This window comes from Mustelus asterias, chromosome 6, assembly GCF_964213995.1.
Source record: "Mustelus asterias chromosome 6, sMusAst1.hap1.1, whole genome shotgun sequence".
NCBI classification, from domain to species: domain Eukaryota; kingdom Metazoa; phylum Chordata; class Chondrichthyes; order Carcharhiniformes; family Triakidae; genus Mustelus; species Mustelus asterias.
This window is the reverse complement of record NC_135806.1, coordinates 35,722,351-35,739,319: the sequence shown is the minus strand read 5'-3', so window position 1 is coordinate 35,739,319 and position 16,969 is coordinate 35,722,351. Positions and strand designations below refer to the sequence as shown.

Sequence of the window (16,969 nt, the reverse complement as noted above, 5' to 3'; positions counted from 1 at the left end):
CCGAGACGTCATGGACCCTGGCACCCGGGAGGCAACATACCATCTGTGAGTCTTTTTCGCTGCCACAGAACCTCCTATCTGTCCCTCTAACTGTCGAGTCCCCAATAACTATTGCTCTCCTGCTCACCCCCCTTCCCTTCTGAGCCACAGGGACGGACTCAGTGCTGGAGATCTGGTCACCGTGGCTTACCACTGGTAGGTCGTTCCCTCCAACAGTATCCAAAGTGGTATATTTGTTGCAGAGGGGAACGACCACAGGGGATCCCTGCACTGACTGCTTCCTCCCAGCTCCTCTCACCGTCACCCATCTATCTTCATTCTTCGGAGTAACTACATCCCTGGAGCTTCTATCTATGACCACCTCTGCCTCCTGAATGATCCGAAGTTCATCCAGCTCCAGATCCCTAACACAGTCTTCAAGGAGCTGGAATTGGATGCACTTCCTGCAGGTGCACTCAGCTGGGACGCTACTGGTGTCCCTCACCTCAAACATCCGACAGGAGGAACATTGCACTGCCTGCACTGACATCCCTGCTAACTTCCCTTACTAAGAAACGAAAGAGACAAAAAAAAAGCTTACCTGCTCTCACTCCGAATCCTTTTTTATGGGTTCGAGGAGGGGGGAGGGTGGGAGACTCTAAACTGAGATTCAACCCAAACAAAGAACAAAGAACAATACAGCACAGGAACAGGCCCTTCGGCCCTCCAAGCCCACGCCGCTCCCCGGTCCAAACAAACCATTCTTTTGTATCCCTCCATTCCCACTCCGTTCATATGGCTATCTAGATAAGTCTTAAACGTTCCCAGTGTGTCCGCCTCCACCACCTTGCCTGGCAGCGCATTCCAGGCCCCCACCAACCTGTGTGTAAAATATGTCCTTCTGATATCTGTGTTAAACCTCCCCCCCTTCACCTTGAACCTATGACCCCTCGTGAATGTCACCACCGACCTGGGGAAAAGCTTCCCACCGTTCACCTATCTATGCCTTTCATAATTTTATACACCTCTATTAAGTCTCCCCTCATCCTCCGTCTTTCCAGGGAGAACAAAGAACAAAGAACAACCCCAGTTTACCCAATCTCTCCTCATAACTAAACCCCTCCATACCAGGCAACATCCTGGTAAACCTCCTCTGTACTCTCTCCAAAGTCTCCACGTCCTTCTGGTAGTGTGGCGACCAGAACTGGACGCAGTATTTCAAATGCGGCCAAACCAACGTTCTATACATCTGCAACATCAGACCCCAACTTTTATACTCTATGCCCCGTCCTATAAAGGCAAGCATGCCATATGCCTTCTTCACCACCTTCTCCACCTGTGACGTCACCTTCAAGGATCTGTGGACTTGCACACCCAGGTCCCTCTGCGTATCTACACCCTTTATGGTTCTGCCATTTATCGTATAGCTCCTCCCTACATTATTTCTACCAAAATGCATCACTTCGCATTTATCAGGATTGAACTCCATCTGCCAATTCTTTGCCCAAATTTCCAGCCTGTCTATATTCTTCTGTAGCTTCTGACAATGCTCCTCACTATCTGCAAGTCCTGCCAATTTTGTGTCGTCCGCAAATTTACTGATCACCCCAGTTACACCTTCTTCCAGATCGTTTATATAAATCACAAACAGCAGAGGTCCCAATACAGAGCCCTGCGGAACACCACTAGTCACAGGCCTCCAGCCGGAAAAAGACCCTTCCACTACCACCCTCTGTCTTCTGTGACCAAGGTAAGAAGTCTCACAACACCAGGTTAAAGTCCAACAGGTTTATTTGGTAGCAAATACCATAAGCTTTCGGAGCGCTGCCCCTTCGTCAGATGGAGTCAGACTCCATCTGACGAAGGGGCAGCGCTCCGAAAGTTTATGGTATTTGCTACCAAATAAACCTGTTGGACTTTAACCAGGTGTTGTGATAATTCTTACTGTGCTTACCCCAGTCCAACGCCGGCATCTCCACTTCTGTGACCAAGCCAGTTCTCCACCCATCTAGCCACCTCCCCCTTTATCCCATGAGATCCAACCTTTTGCACCAGCCTACCATGAGGGACTTTGTCAAACGCTTTACTAAAGTCCACATAGACGACATCCACAGCCCTTCCCTCGTCAACCATTCTAGTCACTTCTTCAAAAAACTCCACCAGGTTAATGAGGCATGACCTCCCTCTCACAAAACCATGCTGACTATCGTTCATGAGTTTATTCCTTTCTAAATGCGCATACATCCTATCTCTAAGAATCTTCTCCAACAACTTCCCCACCACGGACGTCAAGCTCACCAGCCTATAATTACCCGGGTTATCCTTCCTACCCTTCTTAAATAACGGGATTAAACAACTGAGATTAAACCCAAACAAACTGAGATTAAACCCAAACAACTGAGATTAAACCCAAACAACTGAGATTAAATCCAAACAAACTGAGATTAAACCCAAACAACTGAGATTAAACCCAAACAACTGAGATTAAATCCAAACAACTGAGATTAAACCCAAACAACTGAGATTAAACCCAAACAACTGAGATTAAACCCAAACAACTGAGATTAAATCCAAACAACTGAGATTAAATCCAAACAAACTGAGATTAAACCCAAACAACTGAGATTAAATCCAAACGACTGTGATTAAATCCAAACAACTGAGATTAAATCCAAACAACTGAGATTAAACCCAAACAAGTTACCAAAAGGCATGATGGTAAAGACAAATAGTTCAGAGCCAAAAGCCTGGGATCCCTTTACAAAGAACAAAGAAAAATACAGCACAGGAACAGGCCCTTTGGTCCTCCAAACCTGCACCGACCATGCTGTCCAACTGAATTGGGCAGCATAAACTGCCCCGGAAGGGTAGGGGGTTTTCCCCTCCCCTTACGGGGACCATATCCCTTTGTTCCCATCCTATTCATTTGTCCAGACTCCCTTAAAAGTCACTATTGTATCTGCTTCCACTACCTCCTCCGGCAGTGAGTCCAGGCACCCACCACCCTCTGTGTAAAAAAACTTGCCTTGTACATCTCCTTTAAACCTTGCCCCTCGCACCTTAAACTTATGCCCCCTAGTAATTGACTCTTCCACACTGGGGAAAAGCTTCTAACTATCCACTCTGTCCACTCATAATCTTGTAGACTTCTATCAGGTCGCCCCTCAACCTCCGTCGTTCCGGTGAGAACAAACCAAGTTTCTCCAACCTCTCCTCATACCTAATGCCCTCCATACCAGGCAACATCCTGGTAAATCTTTTCTGTACCCTCTCCAAAGTTTCCACATCCTTCTGGTAGTGTGGCGACCAGAATTGAACACTATATTCCAAGTGCGGCCTAACTAAGGTTCTATAAAGTTGCAACATGACTTACCAATTTGTAAATTCAATACCCCAGCCGATGAAGGCAAGCATGCCGTATGCCTTCTTGACTACCTTCTCCACCTGTGTTGCCTGTCAGTGACCTGTGTACCTGTACACCCAGATCCCTCTGCCTATCAATACTCTTAAGGGTTCTGCCATTTACTGTATATTTCCTATCTGTATTAGACCTTCTAAAATGCATTACCTCACATTTGTCCGGATTATATTCCATCTGCCATCTCTCTGCCCAAGTCTCCAACTGATCTATATCCTGCTGTATCTTCTGATGGTCCTCATCGCTATCCACAATTCCACCAACCTTAGTGTCATCCACAAACTTACTAATCAAACCAGTTGTATTTTCCTTCAAATCATTTATATATATATTACAAACAGCAAAGATCCTAGCACTGATCTCTGAGGAATGCCACTAGTCACAGCCTCCATTCCGAAATGCAGCCTTCCACTGCTATCCTTGGTCTTCTATGACCGAGCCAGTTCTGTATCCATCTTGCCAACTCACCTCTGATCCCAAGCGACTTCACCTTCTGTACTAGTCTGCTATGAGGGACCTTGTCAAAGGCCTTACTAAAGTCCATGTAGACAACATGCACTGCCCTAGCATCATCAATTACCTTCGTCACTTCTTCGAAAAACTTAATCAAGTTAGTGAAACACGACCTCCCCTTCACAAAACCATGTTGCCTCTCGCTAATACGTCCATTTATTTCCAAGTGGGAATCAATCCTATCTCGAAGAATCCTCTCCAATAATTTCCCTACCACTGATGTAAGGCTCACCGGCCTGTAATTACCTGGATTATCCTTGCTACCCTTCTTAGTTAGTTAGCAGAATTCATATCAGGAAGTTTCTTATGAGGAACAGAATGGTTCAGTCACTGCCCAGATGCAGAATAGATAAGCTCCTCGACGCAGGAATACAGCTTGGCCGTGAGCCAGTGGGAACATCCACTTTGACCTTTATGGTAGCGTCAAGTGTAACCTGGCAATAGGAAAGTAGCTTTAGCCAAGAAGGGAGTTAGCGTCCAGATTTAGTGGATGAATGAGATACCATTATACTAGAAGGTACAATGCAGTTGGCTGAGGTACTGACAGATTTGCATATTAAATGAAATTAATTTTAAACTAATGAAGGGCAGGGAATTCTGATGAAGAAAATGTATAATTGTTCTGTTTTTTACTGATACCCTCAGAACTTGTCGAGAGGTCCAGGTATTCTGTATCTGTGACCATCGAGATAATTTCTCCCATTGATCATCGGTTTTTAATAAATTTTTACCTTTTGTACTGTGACATTGATTTCCTGAGTCTAATTGCCATCTCGTTGAAAACCCCGCTAACAAACAGCTCGCCTCCTGTGGCTGGCTGTCTCTGAACTTTTTCGAGGTCAACTGGCCTGACCACAGCCAACACTAACGCTCACCCCTCCACAGTGAAAATGTCATTCTTAAGGGCAGGTTCTCAGGAGGCGGGCAGACCACGCCAGGAATTTCCAAAACTCCTGCTACCCACCTTGATGATGAAAATTCCGCCCAGTGACACTATTGAAAGAAAAGCAGGGCATTCTTCAGTGCCCTAGTCAAGTTTTCGCTCTTGATAAACTCCAGTCAAAACAGATTATTTAGCCATTCTTTGTTGTGTTTGTGCCATACTTCCACGCAAAATAACAGTGATCACAATTGAAATGTGGTCATGGAATTATATAGCCTGGAAGGAGGTCTATTGTGTACATTGTGCTTGTGTCAACTCTTTAAAAAAGATATCGAATTAGAGCCACTCATGTATTGTTTCTCCACAGCCCGTGTGTAAAATGTTCTTAGTGCCCTGAGGAAATGGTAAGCTCTTTATAAATGCAAATTCTTGGTTGTTTCTTTATTAAGAGGGCGACCAATTTCTGTCCCCTCTAGGTGGAATGGATTTAGTAATCAATATAAGTGGGGCTTGTGTGGGTCTGTGGAGGAAATGGCCTTTCTAATTCTATATATTGATATCAGTGTAAATGACGGCAGGGAGGTCATTGTCCCATAAGAAACAGAGACAGCAAACAGAATAAATAGCAATGAATTATGCAGCCCATTTAGCTCAAAGCCTATTTACCCTCAGTGAATTGCTGACAACGTGATTAGCTTTACCAGGTTTGGAGGTGACATGAACTCCAAAAAGCTGGTTTATTATGTGACTGTTTAGAACTTACACATGTCCAGTTTCGTGAGCAACTACAAACGCTGAAGAGAAGCCATCCTCATGGTTTAGGGTACAACTTCGAACTGGGTGGCACATTCCAGTCACTGGAGCATACCCTGCAGATGGTCATCAAGAGAAAGAAAACCGACAAGAGTGCAAGTTAATAACAAAAAAAACTGACAGGATAGTTCAAATGAATGGAACATGAGTCCATATAAAATGAAATGTAATCTGGATTTTTCTCTCACTGTCAGTGGAAGTATAATCCAGTGTTCATCTTTAATTGTTCGGTGCCAATATAATCCAGAGTATATCTCTAGCTGTCCATTACCAAGGTAATTACCACCAGCTCAAATTCCTGGAACTCACTACCTAACAGCATTGTGGCAGAATCTCCCCCCACCCCCGCATGGTTTGCAGCGGGTTGGTAAAAAGGCAAACCACCCATAAAGTCAACAAATGTTGACCATGTCCGACAAATGAATTTTTTAAATTGCAGAAATAAAAACAGAAAATCCTGGAAGTGTTTTGTAGATCAGAGAGAGACACAGAAGGTGGAATCTTCCTGTCCCACTAAAGTTGACCCCCCCGGCAAGTTACCTGGTGGTGGGGTGGGCAATCCATGCAAAAGCCTGTAAACCTTTGCAGGATGTGGAGATGCCTTTGCAGGACCAGAAGATCCTACTGGCGGCCAATGGCTCGCCACATCCTCCATGGGTAAACCCGCTGCTGGGGGTGGGTCAGAAAATTCTGGCTGGAGTTAAGGTTTCAGGCTGATGATAAGATTCTGATGAAGGGATATTGACCTGAAGTGTTAACTCTCTCCACAGATGCTGCCTGATTTGCCGAGCATTTCCAGAATTTGCTGTTTCTATTTCAGATTTTGAGCATCTGCAGCATTTTGATTTGTATTAAAAAGTGTAGATTGGTTTCTATTTGTATAGTGACAGTATAATCCAGACTTCCCTGTGCCCAGTGGCCACCATCCAAGCATTTCACTCTCTCCTCACTGCTCACTTCCCCAGTATTCATGACCCATCCCGGCTATTCTCAACACTTATGACCACTACCTTTCTCCCACATAGGTATTGAATGGAAGTGAGGGGGATCTCAGCCACCAGCTGCAAAGCCAGTGGGAGCCCCATGTCACCTCTTTTCAAGAATGCTGGCCAAATTAACTGTTACTTGGGTATTTAACAGGTCAGTAGCAGGCCTTTCACCAAGATCAAAAACCTTTGAACACGCCTGAGTTGATTACCTTGCTATCCACACAACAAGCCCCCACATCTGCTGCTGAGTTAATGCCATCGGAATGGAATGAGGCTCTTATGTACGCATTCATTGCCTACTGAAGGGGCCCGATTGCCGGGGGTTTGAGGGAGGGGAGGCTTTTCATGGACCTCGCTGACTTGATCAGCGTGGAGGTAAGAAAGTGGTGCCCTCCCATCTGTTGAAATGCCCCTCCTGCCACCAAATTCACTCATAAGAACTATTCCCTATTGATTAACATCAACTGAATTTTATTACCCTAGGACATTCACTTTCATTACTCAATCTCAAATATATTATCCACAATACTCATTACTCTTGAATTGTTGCGAGCTCTCTCTCCTCATTTGCTGCTCATACTCTACCTCAGCCACACTGCCCTTAAATTCCTAATTATTTTACTTTCTCTAATTTGTTCTTGGCTTGTGGATGATAGGTCTTTTTCTTCTGAGAGCACGAAAAGTCAATCACGCAGTGAGACACTAGAGTTGCATGTGGGCCTGCACTGACAACATCCCAATGGTCAAAGTCCTGCAATTATGTCCGGTCATTACAGGCCCACATCCTGACATCATAGAGCTTGGTCCAGTTCTCCTGTCATCATGATGAAAAAGTCTTGTAATTATGGTGACCAGGTCCAGGCATTCTAGCGACCCGGTCCTGCATTCTAGCGACCCGGTCCTGGCATTCTAGCGACCCGGTCCTGGCATTCTAGCGAACCCGGTCCTGCATTCTAGCGACCCGGTCCTGGCATTCTAGCGACCCGGTCCTGCATTCTAGCGACCCGGTCCTGGCATTCTAGCGACCCGGTCCTGGCATTCTAGCGACCCGGTCCTGCATTCTAGCAACCCGGTCCTGGCATTCTAGCAACCCGGTCCTGGCATTTAGCAACCCGGTCCTGGCATTCTAGCGACCCGGTCCTGGCATTCTAGCGACCCGGCCCTGCATTCTAGCAACCCGGTCCTGCATTCTAGCAACCCGGTCCTGGCATTCTAGCGACCCGGTCCTGCATTCTAGGAACCCGGTCCTGCATTCTAGCAACCCGGTCCTGGCATTCTAGCAACCCGGTCCTGCATTCTAGCAACCCAGTCCTGCATTCTAGCGACCCGGTCCTGCATTTTGCAACCCGGTCCAGGCATTCTAGCAACCCGGTCCTGCATTCTAGCAACCCGGTCCTGCATTCTAGCAACCCGGTCCTGGCATTCTAGCAACCCGGTCCTGGCATTCTAGCAACCCGGTCCTGGCATTCTAGCAACCCGGTCCTGGCATTCTAGCGACCCGGTCCTGGCATTCTAGCGACCCGGTCCTGGCATTCTAGCGACCCGGTCCTGCATTCCAGCAACCCGGTCCTGCATTCTAGCAACCCGGTCCTGGCATTCTAGCGACCCGGTCCTGCATTCTAGCGACCCGGTCCTGCATTCTAGCAACACGGTCCTGGCATTCTAGCAACCCAGTCCTGCATTCTAGCAACCCGGTCCTGGCATTCCAGCAACCCGGTCCTGCATTCTAGCAACCCGGTCCTGGCATTCCAGCAACCCGGTCCTGCATTCTAGCAACCCGGTCCTGGCATTCTAGCAACCCGGTCCTGCATTCTAGCAACCCAGTCCTGCATTCTAGCAACCCGGTCCTGGCATTCTAGCAACCCGGTCCTGCATTCTAGCAACCCGGTCCTGCATTCTAGCAACCCGGTCCTGGCATTCAAGCAACCCGGTCCTGCATTCTAGCGACCCGGTCCTGCATTCTAGCAACCCGGTCCTGCATTCTAGCAACCCGGTCCTGCATTCTAGCAACCCGGTCCTGCATTCTAGCAACCCGGTGCTGCATTCTAGCAACCCGGTCCTGCATTCTAGCAACCCGGTCCTGCATTCTAGCAACCCGGTCCTGCATTCTAGCAACCCGGTCCTGCATTCTAGCGACCCGGTGCTGCATTCTAGCGACCCGGTGCTGCATTCTAGCGACCCGGTCCTGCATTCTAGCAACCCGGTCCTGCATTCTAGCAACCCGGTCCTGGCATTCGATCGACCTGATCCTGGCATTCTAGCGACCCGATCCTGGCATTCTAGCAACCCGATCCTGGCATTCTAGCAAACCGGTCCTGGCATTCTATCGACCCGGTCCTGGCATTCTAGCAACCCGGTCCTGCATTCTAGCGACCCGGTCCTGGCATTCTAGCAACCCGGTTCTGCATTCTAGCGACCCGGTCCTGCATTCTAGCAACCCGGTCCTGCATTCTAGCAACCCGGTCCTGCATTTTAGCTACCCGGTCTTGCATTCTAGCAACCCGGAGCTGGCATACTAGCAACCCGGTCCTGCATTCTAGCAACCCGGTCCTGCATTTTAGCTACCCGGTTTTGCATTCTAGCAACCCGGAGCTGGCATTCTAGCGACCCGGTCCTGCATTCTAGCGACCCGGTCCTGGCATTCTAGCAACCCGGTTCTGCATTCTAGCGACCCGGTCCTGCATTCTAGCAACCCGGTCCTGCATTTTAGCTACCCGGTCTTGCATTCTAGCAACCCGGAGCTGGCATTCTAGCGACCCGGTCCTGCATTCTAGCGACCCGGTCCTGGCATTCTAGCAACCCGGTTCTGCATTCTAGCGACCCGGTCCTGCATTCTAGCAACCCGGTCCTGCATTCTAGCAACCCGGTCCTGCATTTTAGCTACCCGGTCTTGCATTCTAGCAACCCGGAGCTGGCATACTAGCAACCCGGTCCTGGCATTCTAGCGACCCGGTTCTGCATTCTAGCGACCCGGTCCTGCATTCTAGCAAACCCGGTCCTGCAATTTAGCAACCCGGTCCTGCATTTTAGCTACCCGGTCTTGCATTCTAGCAACCCGGAGCTGGCATTCTAGCAACCCGGTACTGGCATTCTAGCAACCCGGTCCTGCATTCTAGCGACGCCGTCCTGCATTCCAGCAACCCGGTCCTGTATTCTAGCAACCCGATCATGGCATTCTAGCAACCCGGTCCTGCATTCTAGCAACCCGATCATGGCATTCTAGCGACCTGATCCTGGCATTCTAGCCACCCGGTCCTTGCATTCTAGCAACCTGATCCTGGCATTCTAGCAACCCGGTCCTTGCATTCTAGCAACCTGATCCTGGCATTCTAGCGACCCGGTCCTTGCATTCTAGCAACCCGGTCCTTGCATTCTAGCAACCTGATCCTGGCATTCTAGCGACCCGGTCCTTGCATTCTAGCAACCTGATCCTGGCATTCTAGCGACCCGGTCCTTGCATTCTAGCAACCTGATCCTGGCATTCTAGCAACCCGGTCCTGGCATTCTAGCAACCCGATCCTGGCATTCTAGCAACCTGATCCTGGCATTCTAGCGACCCGGTCCTTGCATTCTAGCAACCTGATCCTGGCATTCTAGCGACCCGGTCCTTGCATTCTAGCAACCTGATCCTTGCATTCTAGCGACCTGATCCTGGCATTCTAGCGACCCGGTCCTTGCATTCTAGCAACCTGATCCTTGCATTCTAGCGACCCGATCCTGGCATTCTAGCAACCTGATCCTTGCATTCTAGCAACCCGGTCCTTGCATTCTAGCAACCCGGTCCTGCATTTTAGCAACCCGGTCCTGCATTTTAGCAACCCGGTCTGGCATTCTAGCAACCCGGTCCTGGCATTCTAGCAACCCGATCCTGGCATTCTAGCAACCCGATCCTGGCATTCTAGCAACCCGGTCCTGCATTTTAGCAACCCGGTCCTGCATTTTAGCAACCCGGTCTGGCATTCTAGCAACCCGGTCCTGGCATTCTAGCAACCCGGTCCTGCATTCTAGCAACCCGATCCTGGCATTCTAGTGACCTGATCCTGGCATTCTAGCGACCCGGTCCTTGCATTCTAGCAACCTGATCCTTGCATTCTAGCGACCCGGTCCTTGCATTCTAGCAACCTGATCCTTGCATTCTAGCGACCTGATCCTGGCATTCTAGCGACCCGGTCCTTGCATTCTAGCAACCTGATCCTTGCATTCTAGCGACCTGATCCTGGCATTCTAGCGACCCGGTCCTTGCATTCTAGCAACCTGATCCTTGCATTCTAGCGACCTGATCCTGGCATTCTAGCGACCCGGTCCTTGCATTCTAGCAACCTGATCCTTGCATTCTAGCGACCTGATCCTGGCATTCTAGCGACCCGGTCCTTGCATTCTAGCAACCTGATCCTTGCATTCTAGCGACCTGATCCTGGCATTCTAGCGACCCGGTCCTTGCATTCTAGCAACCTGATCCTTGCATTCTAGCAACCCGGTCCTGGCATTCTAGCAACCTGATCCTGGCACTCTAGTGACCCGGTCCTTGCATTCTAGCAACCCGGTCCTGCATTTTAGCAACCCGGTCCTGCATTTTAGCAACCCGGTCTGGCATTCTAGCAACCCGGTCCTGGCATTCTAGCAACCCGATCCTGGCATTCTAGCAACCCGATCCTGGCATTCTAGCAACCCGGTCCTGCATTCTAGCGACCCGGTCCTGCATTTTAGCAACCCGGTCCTGCATTTTAGCAACCCGGTCTGGCATTCTAGCAACCCGGTCCTGGCATTCTAGCAACCCGATCCTGGCATTCTAGCAACCCGGTCCTGGCATTCTAGCAACCCGGTCCTGGCATTCTAGCAACCCGATCCTGGCATTCTAGCAACCCGATCCTGGCATTCTAGTGACCCGGTCCTGCATTCTAGCAACCCGATCCTGGCATTCTAGTGACCCGGTCCTTGCATTCTAGCAACCCGGTCCTGCATTCTAGCGACCCGGTCCTGGCATTCTAGCAACCCGGTCCTGCATTCTAGCGAGCCGGTCCTGGCATTCGAGCAACCCGGTCCTGGCATTCTAGCAACCCGGTCCTGGCATTCTAGCCACCCGGTCCTTGCATTCTAGCAACCTGATCCTGGCATTCTAGTGACCCGGTCCTTGCATTCTAGCAACCTGATCCTGGCATTCTAGCAACCCGGTCCTTGCATTCTAGCAACCTGATCCTGGCATTCTAGCAACCTGATCCTGGCATTCTAGTGACCCGGTCCTTGCATTCTAGCAACCTGATCCTGGCATTCTAGCAACCTGATCCTGGCATTCTAGCAACCCGGTCCTTGCATTCTAGCAACCTGATCCTGGCATTCTAGTGACCCGGTCCTTGCATTCTAGCAACCTGATCCTGGCATTCTAGCGACCTGATCCTGGCATTCTAGCAACCTGATCCTTGCATTCTAGCGACCCGGTCCTTGCATTCTAGCGACCTGATCCTGGCATTCTAGCGACCCGGTCCTTGCATTCTCGCAACCCGGTCCTTGCATTCTAGCGACCCGGTCCTGGCATTCTAGCAACCCGGTCCTTGCATTCTAGCGACCCGGTCCTGGCATTCTAGCAACCTGATCCTGGCATTCTAGCGACCCGGTCCTTGCATTCTAGCAACCTGATCCTTGCATTCTAGCGACCTGATCCTGGCATTCTAGCAACCTGATCCTTGCATTCTAGCGACCTGATCCTGGCATTCTAGCAACCCGATCCTGGCATTCTAGCGACCTGATCCTGGCATTCTAGCAACCCGATCCTGGCATTCTAGCAACCCGGTCCTGGCATTCTAGCAACCCGGTCCTGGCATTCTAGCAACCCGATCCTGGCATTCTAGCAACCCGATCCTGGCATTCTAGTGACCCGGTCCTGCATTCTAGCAAACCGATCCTGGCATTCTAGTGACCCGGTCCTTGCATTCTAGCAACCCGGTCCTGCATTCTAGCGACCCGGTCCTGGCATTCTAGCAACCCGGTCCTGCATTCTAGCGAGCCGGTCCTGGCATTCGAGCAACCCGGTCCTGGCATTCTAGCAACCCGGTCCTGGCATTCTAGCCACCCGGTCCTTGCATTCTAGCAACCTGATCCTGGCATTCTAGCAACCCGGTCCTTGCATTCTAGCAACCTGATCCTGGCATTCTAGCAACCCGGTCCTTGCATTCTAGCAACCTGATCCTGGCATTCTAGTGACCCGGTCCTTGCATTCTAGCAACCTGATCCTGGCATTCTAGCAACCCGGTCCTTGCATTCTAGCAACCTGATCCTGGCATTCTAGCAACCTGATCCTGGCATTCTAGTGACCCGGTCCTTGCATTCTAGCAACCTGATCCTGGCATTCTAGCAACCTGATCCTGGCATTCTAGCAACCCGGTCCTTGCATTCTAGCAACCTGATCCTGGCATTCTAGTGACCCGGTCCTTGCATTCTAGCAACCTGATCCTGGCATTCTAGCGACCTGATCCTGGCATTCTAGCAACCTGATCCTTGCATTCTAGCGACCCGGTCCTTGCATTCTAGCGACCTGATCCTGGCATTCTAGCGACCCGGTCCTTGCATTCTAGCAACCCGGTCCTTGCATTCTAGCGACCCGGTCCTGGCATTCTAGCAACCCGGTCCTTGCATTCTAGCGACCTGATCCTGGCATTCTAGCGACCCGGTCCTTGCATTCTAGCAACCCGGTCCTTGCATTCTAGCGACCCGGTCCTGGCATTCTAGCAACCCGGTCCTTGCATTCTAGCGACCCGGTCCTTGCATTCTAGCAACCTGATCCTGGCATTCTAGCGACCCGGTCCTTGCATTCTAGCAACCTGATCCTGGCATTCTAGCGACCCGGTCCTTGCATTCTAGCAACCTGATCCTGGCATTCTAGCGACCCGGTCCTTGCATTCTAGCAACCTGATCCTGGCATTCTAGCGACCCGGTCCTTGCATTCTAGCAACCTGATCCTGGCATTCTAGCGACCTGATCCTGGCATTCTAGCGACCCGGTCCTTGCATTCTAGCAACCTGATCCTTGCATTCTAGCGACCTGATCCTGGCATTCTAGCGACCCGGTCCTTGCATTCTAGCAACCTGATCCTTGCATTCTAGCGACCCGATCCTGGCATTCTAGCAACCTGATCCTTGCATTCTAGCGACCCGGTCCTGGCATTCTAGCAACCTGATCCTTGCATTCTAGCGACCCGGTCCTTGCATTCTAGCAACCTGATCCTGGCATTCTAGCGACCCGGTCCTTGCATTCTAGCAACCTGATCCTTGCATTCTAGCGACCTGATCCTGGCATTCTAGCGACCCGGTCCTTGCATTCTAGCAACCTGATCCTTGCATTCTAGCGACCCGATCCTGGCATTCTAGCAACCTGATCCTTGCATTCTAGCGACCTGATCCTGGCATTCTAGCGACCCGGTCCTTGCATTCTAGCAACCTGATCCTTGCATTCTAGCGACCCGGTCCTTGCATTCTAGCAACCTGATCCTTGCATTCTAGCGACCCGGTCCTTGCATTCTAGCAACCTGATCCTTGCATTCTAGCAACCCGATCCTGGCATTCTAGCAACCTGATCCTTGCATTCTAGCGACCCGGTCCTGGCATTCTAGCAACCTGATCCTTGCATTCTAGTGACCCGGTCCTTGCATTCTAGCAACCTGATCCTGGCACTCTAGTGACCCGGTCCTTGCATTCTAGCAACCTGATCCTGGCACTCTAGTGACCCGATCCTGGCATTCTAGCAACCTGATCCTGGCACTCTAGTGACCCGGTCCTGGCATTCTAGCAACCCGGTGCTGGCATTCTAGCGACCCGGTCCTTGCATTCTCGCAACCCGGTCCTGGCATTCTAGCAACCTGATCCTTGCATTCTAGCAACCCGGTCCTGGCATTCTAGCAACCTGATCCTGGCACTCTAGTGACCCGGTCCTTGCATTATAGCAACCTGATCCTGGCACTCTAGTGACCCGGTCCTGGCATTCTAGCAACCTGATCCTGGCACTCTAGCGACCCGGTCCTTGCATTCTAGCAACCTGATCCTGGCATTCTAGTGACCCGGTCCTTGCATTCTAGCAACCCGGTCCTGGCATTCTAGCAACCTGATCCTGGCATTCTAGCGACCCGGTCCTTGCATTCTAGCGACCCGGTCCTTGCATTCTAGCAACCTGATCCTTGCATTCTAGCAACCTGATCCTTGCATTCTAGCGACCCGGTCCTTGCATTCTAGCGACCCGGTCCTTGCATTCTAGCAACCTGATCCTGGCATTCTAGCAACCCGATCCTGGCATTCTAGCGACCCGGTCCTGGCATTCTAGCAACCCGATCCTGGCATTCTAGCGACCCGGTCCTTGCATTCTAGCAACCTGATCCTGGCATTCTAGCAACCTGATCCTGGCATTCTAGCAACCTGGTCCTTGCATTCTAGCAACCTGATCCTGGCATTCTAGCAACCCGGTCCTTGCATTCTAGCAACCTGATCCTGGCATTCTAGCGACCCGGTCCTGGCATTCTAGCGACCCGGTCCTTGCATTCTAGCAACCTGATCCTTGCATTCTAGCGACCCGGTCCTTGCATTCTAGCAACCTGATCCTGGCATTGTAGCAACCTGATCCTTGCATTCTAGCGACCCGATCCTGGCATTCTAGCAACCTGATCCTTGCATTCTAGCGACCTGATCCTGGCATTCTAGTGACCTGATCCTTGCATTCTAGCGACCCGGTCCTTGCATTCTAGCAACCTGATCCTTGCATTCTAGCAACCCGATCCTGGCATTCTAGCAACCTGATCCTTGCATTCTAGCGACCCGGTCCTGGCATTCTAGCAACCTGATCCTTGCATTCTAGCAACCCGGTCCTGGCATTCTAGCAACCTGATCCTGGCACTCTAGTGACCCGGTCCTTGCATTCTAGCAACCTGATCCTGGCACTCTAGTGACCCGATCCTGGCATTCTAGCAACCTGATCCTGGCACTCTAGTGACCCGGTCCTTGCATTCTAGCAACCTGATCCTGGCACTCTAGTGACCCGGTCCTTGCATTCTAGCAACCCGATCCTGGCATTCTAGCAACCTGATCCTGGCATTCTAGCGACCCGGTCCTTGCATTCTAGCGACCCGGTCCTTGCATTCTAGCGACCCGGTCCTTGCATTCTAGCAACCCGATCCTGGCATTCTAGCGACCCGGTCCTGGCATTCTAGCAACCCGATCCTGGCATTCTAGCGACCCGGTCCTTGCATTCTAGCAACCTGATCCTGGCATTCTAGCAACCTGATCCTGGCATTCTAGCAACCTGGTCCTTGCATTCTAGCAACCTGATCCTGGCATTCTAGCAACCCGGTCCTTGCATTCTAGCAACCTGATCCTGGCATTCTAGCGACCCGGTCCTGGCATTCTAGCGACCCGGTCCTTGCATTCTAGCAACCTGATCCTTGCATTCTAGCGACCCGGTCCTTGCATTCTAGCAACCTGATCCTGGCATTGTAGCAACCTGATCCTGGCATTCTAGCAACCTGATCCTGGCATTCTAGCAACCTGATCCTGGCATTCTAGCAACCTGATCCTGGCATTCTAGCAACCTGATCCTGGCATTCTAGCAACCTGATCCTGGCATTCTAGCAACCCGATCCTGGCATTCTAGCAACCTGATCCTGGCATTCTAGCAACCTGATCCTGGCATTCTAGCAACCCGATCCTGGCATTCTAGCAACCTGATCCTGGCATTCTAGCAACCTGATCCTGGCATTCTAGCAACCTGATGCTGGCATTCTAGCAACCTGATCCTGGCATTCTAGCAACCTGGTCCTGGCATTCTAGCAACCTGATCCTGGCATTCTAGCAACCCGGTCCTTGCATTCTAGCGACCCGGTCCTTGCATTCTAGCAACCTGATCCTGGCATTCTAGCGACCCGGTCCTTGCATTCTAGCAACCTGATCCTGGCATTCTAGCGACCTGATCCTGGCATTCTAGCGACCCGGTCCTTGCATTCTAGCAACCTGATCCTTGCATTCTAGCGACCTGATCCTGGCATTCTAGCGACCCGGTCCTTGCATTCTAGCAACCTGATCCTTGCATTCTAGCGACCCGATCCTGGCATTCTAGCAACCTGATCCTTGCATTCTAGCGACCCGGTCCTGGCATTCTAGCAACCTGATCCTTGCATTCTAGCGACCCGGTCCTTGCATTCTAGCAACCTGATCCTGGCATTCTAGCGACCCGGCCCTTGCATTCTAGCAACCTGATCCTTGCATTCTAGCGACCTGATCCTGGCATTCTAGCGACCCGGTCCTTGCATTCTAGCAACCTGATCCTTGCATTCTAGCGACCCGATCCTGGCATTCTAGCAACCTGATCCTTGCATTCTAGCGACCTGATCCTGGCATTCTA

The 16,969-nt window shown here is 50.7% G+C and overlaps 1 protein-coding gene across 1 annotated transcript in view; it reads right to left on the bottom strand.

Annotated features, from left to right (window-relative positions):
• LOC144494648 (A disintegrin and metalloproteinase with thrombospondin motifs 3-like) overlaps nt 1-16,969 on the bottom strand; it is a 500,070-nt gene that overhangs the window by 156,961 nt on the left and 326,140 nt on the right. The window contains exon 10 of the mRNA XM_078213852.1: nt 5,557-5,662. Within this exon, the coding sequence (XP_078069978.1) occupies nt 5,557-5,662 (106 nt within the window). The remainder of the gene's footprint in view (nt 1-5,556; nt 5,663-16,969) is intronic.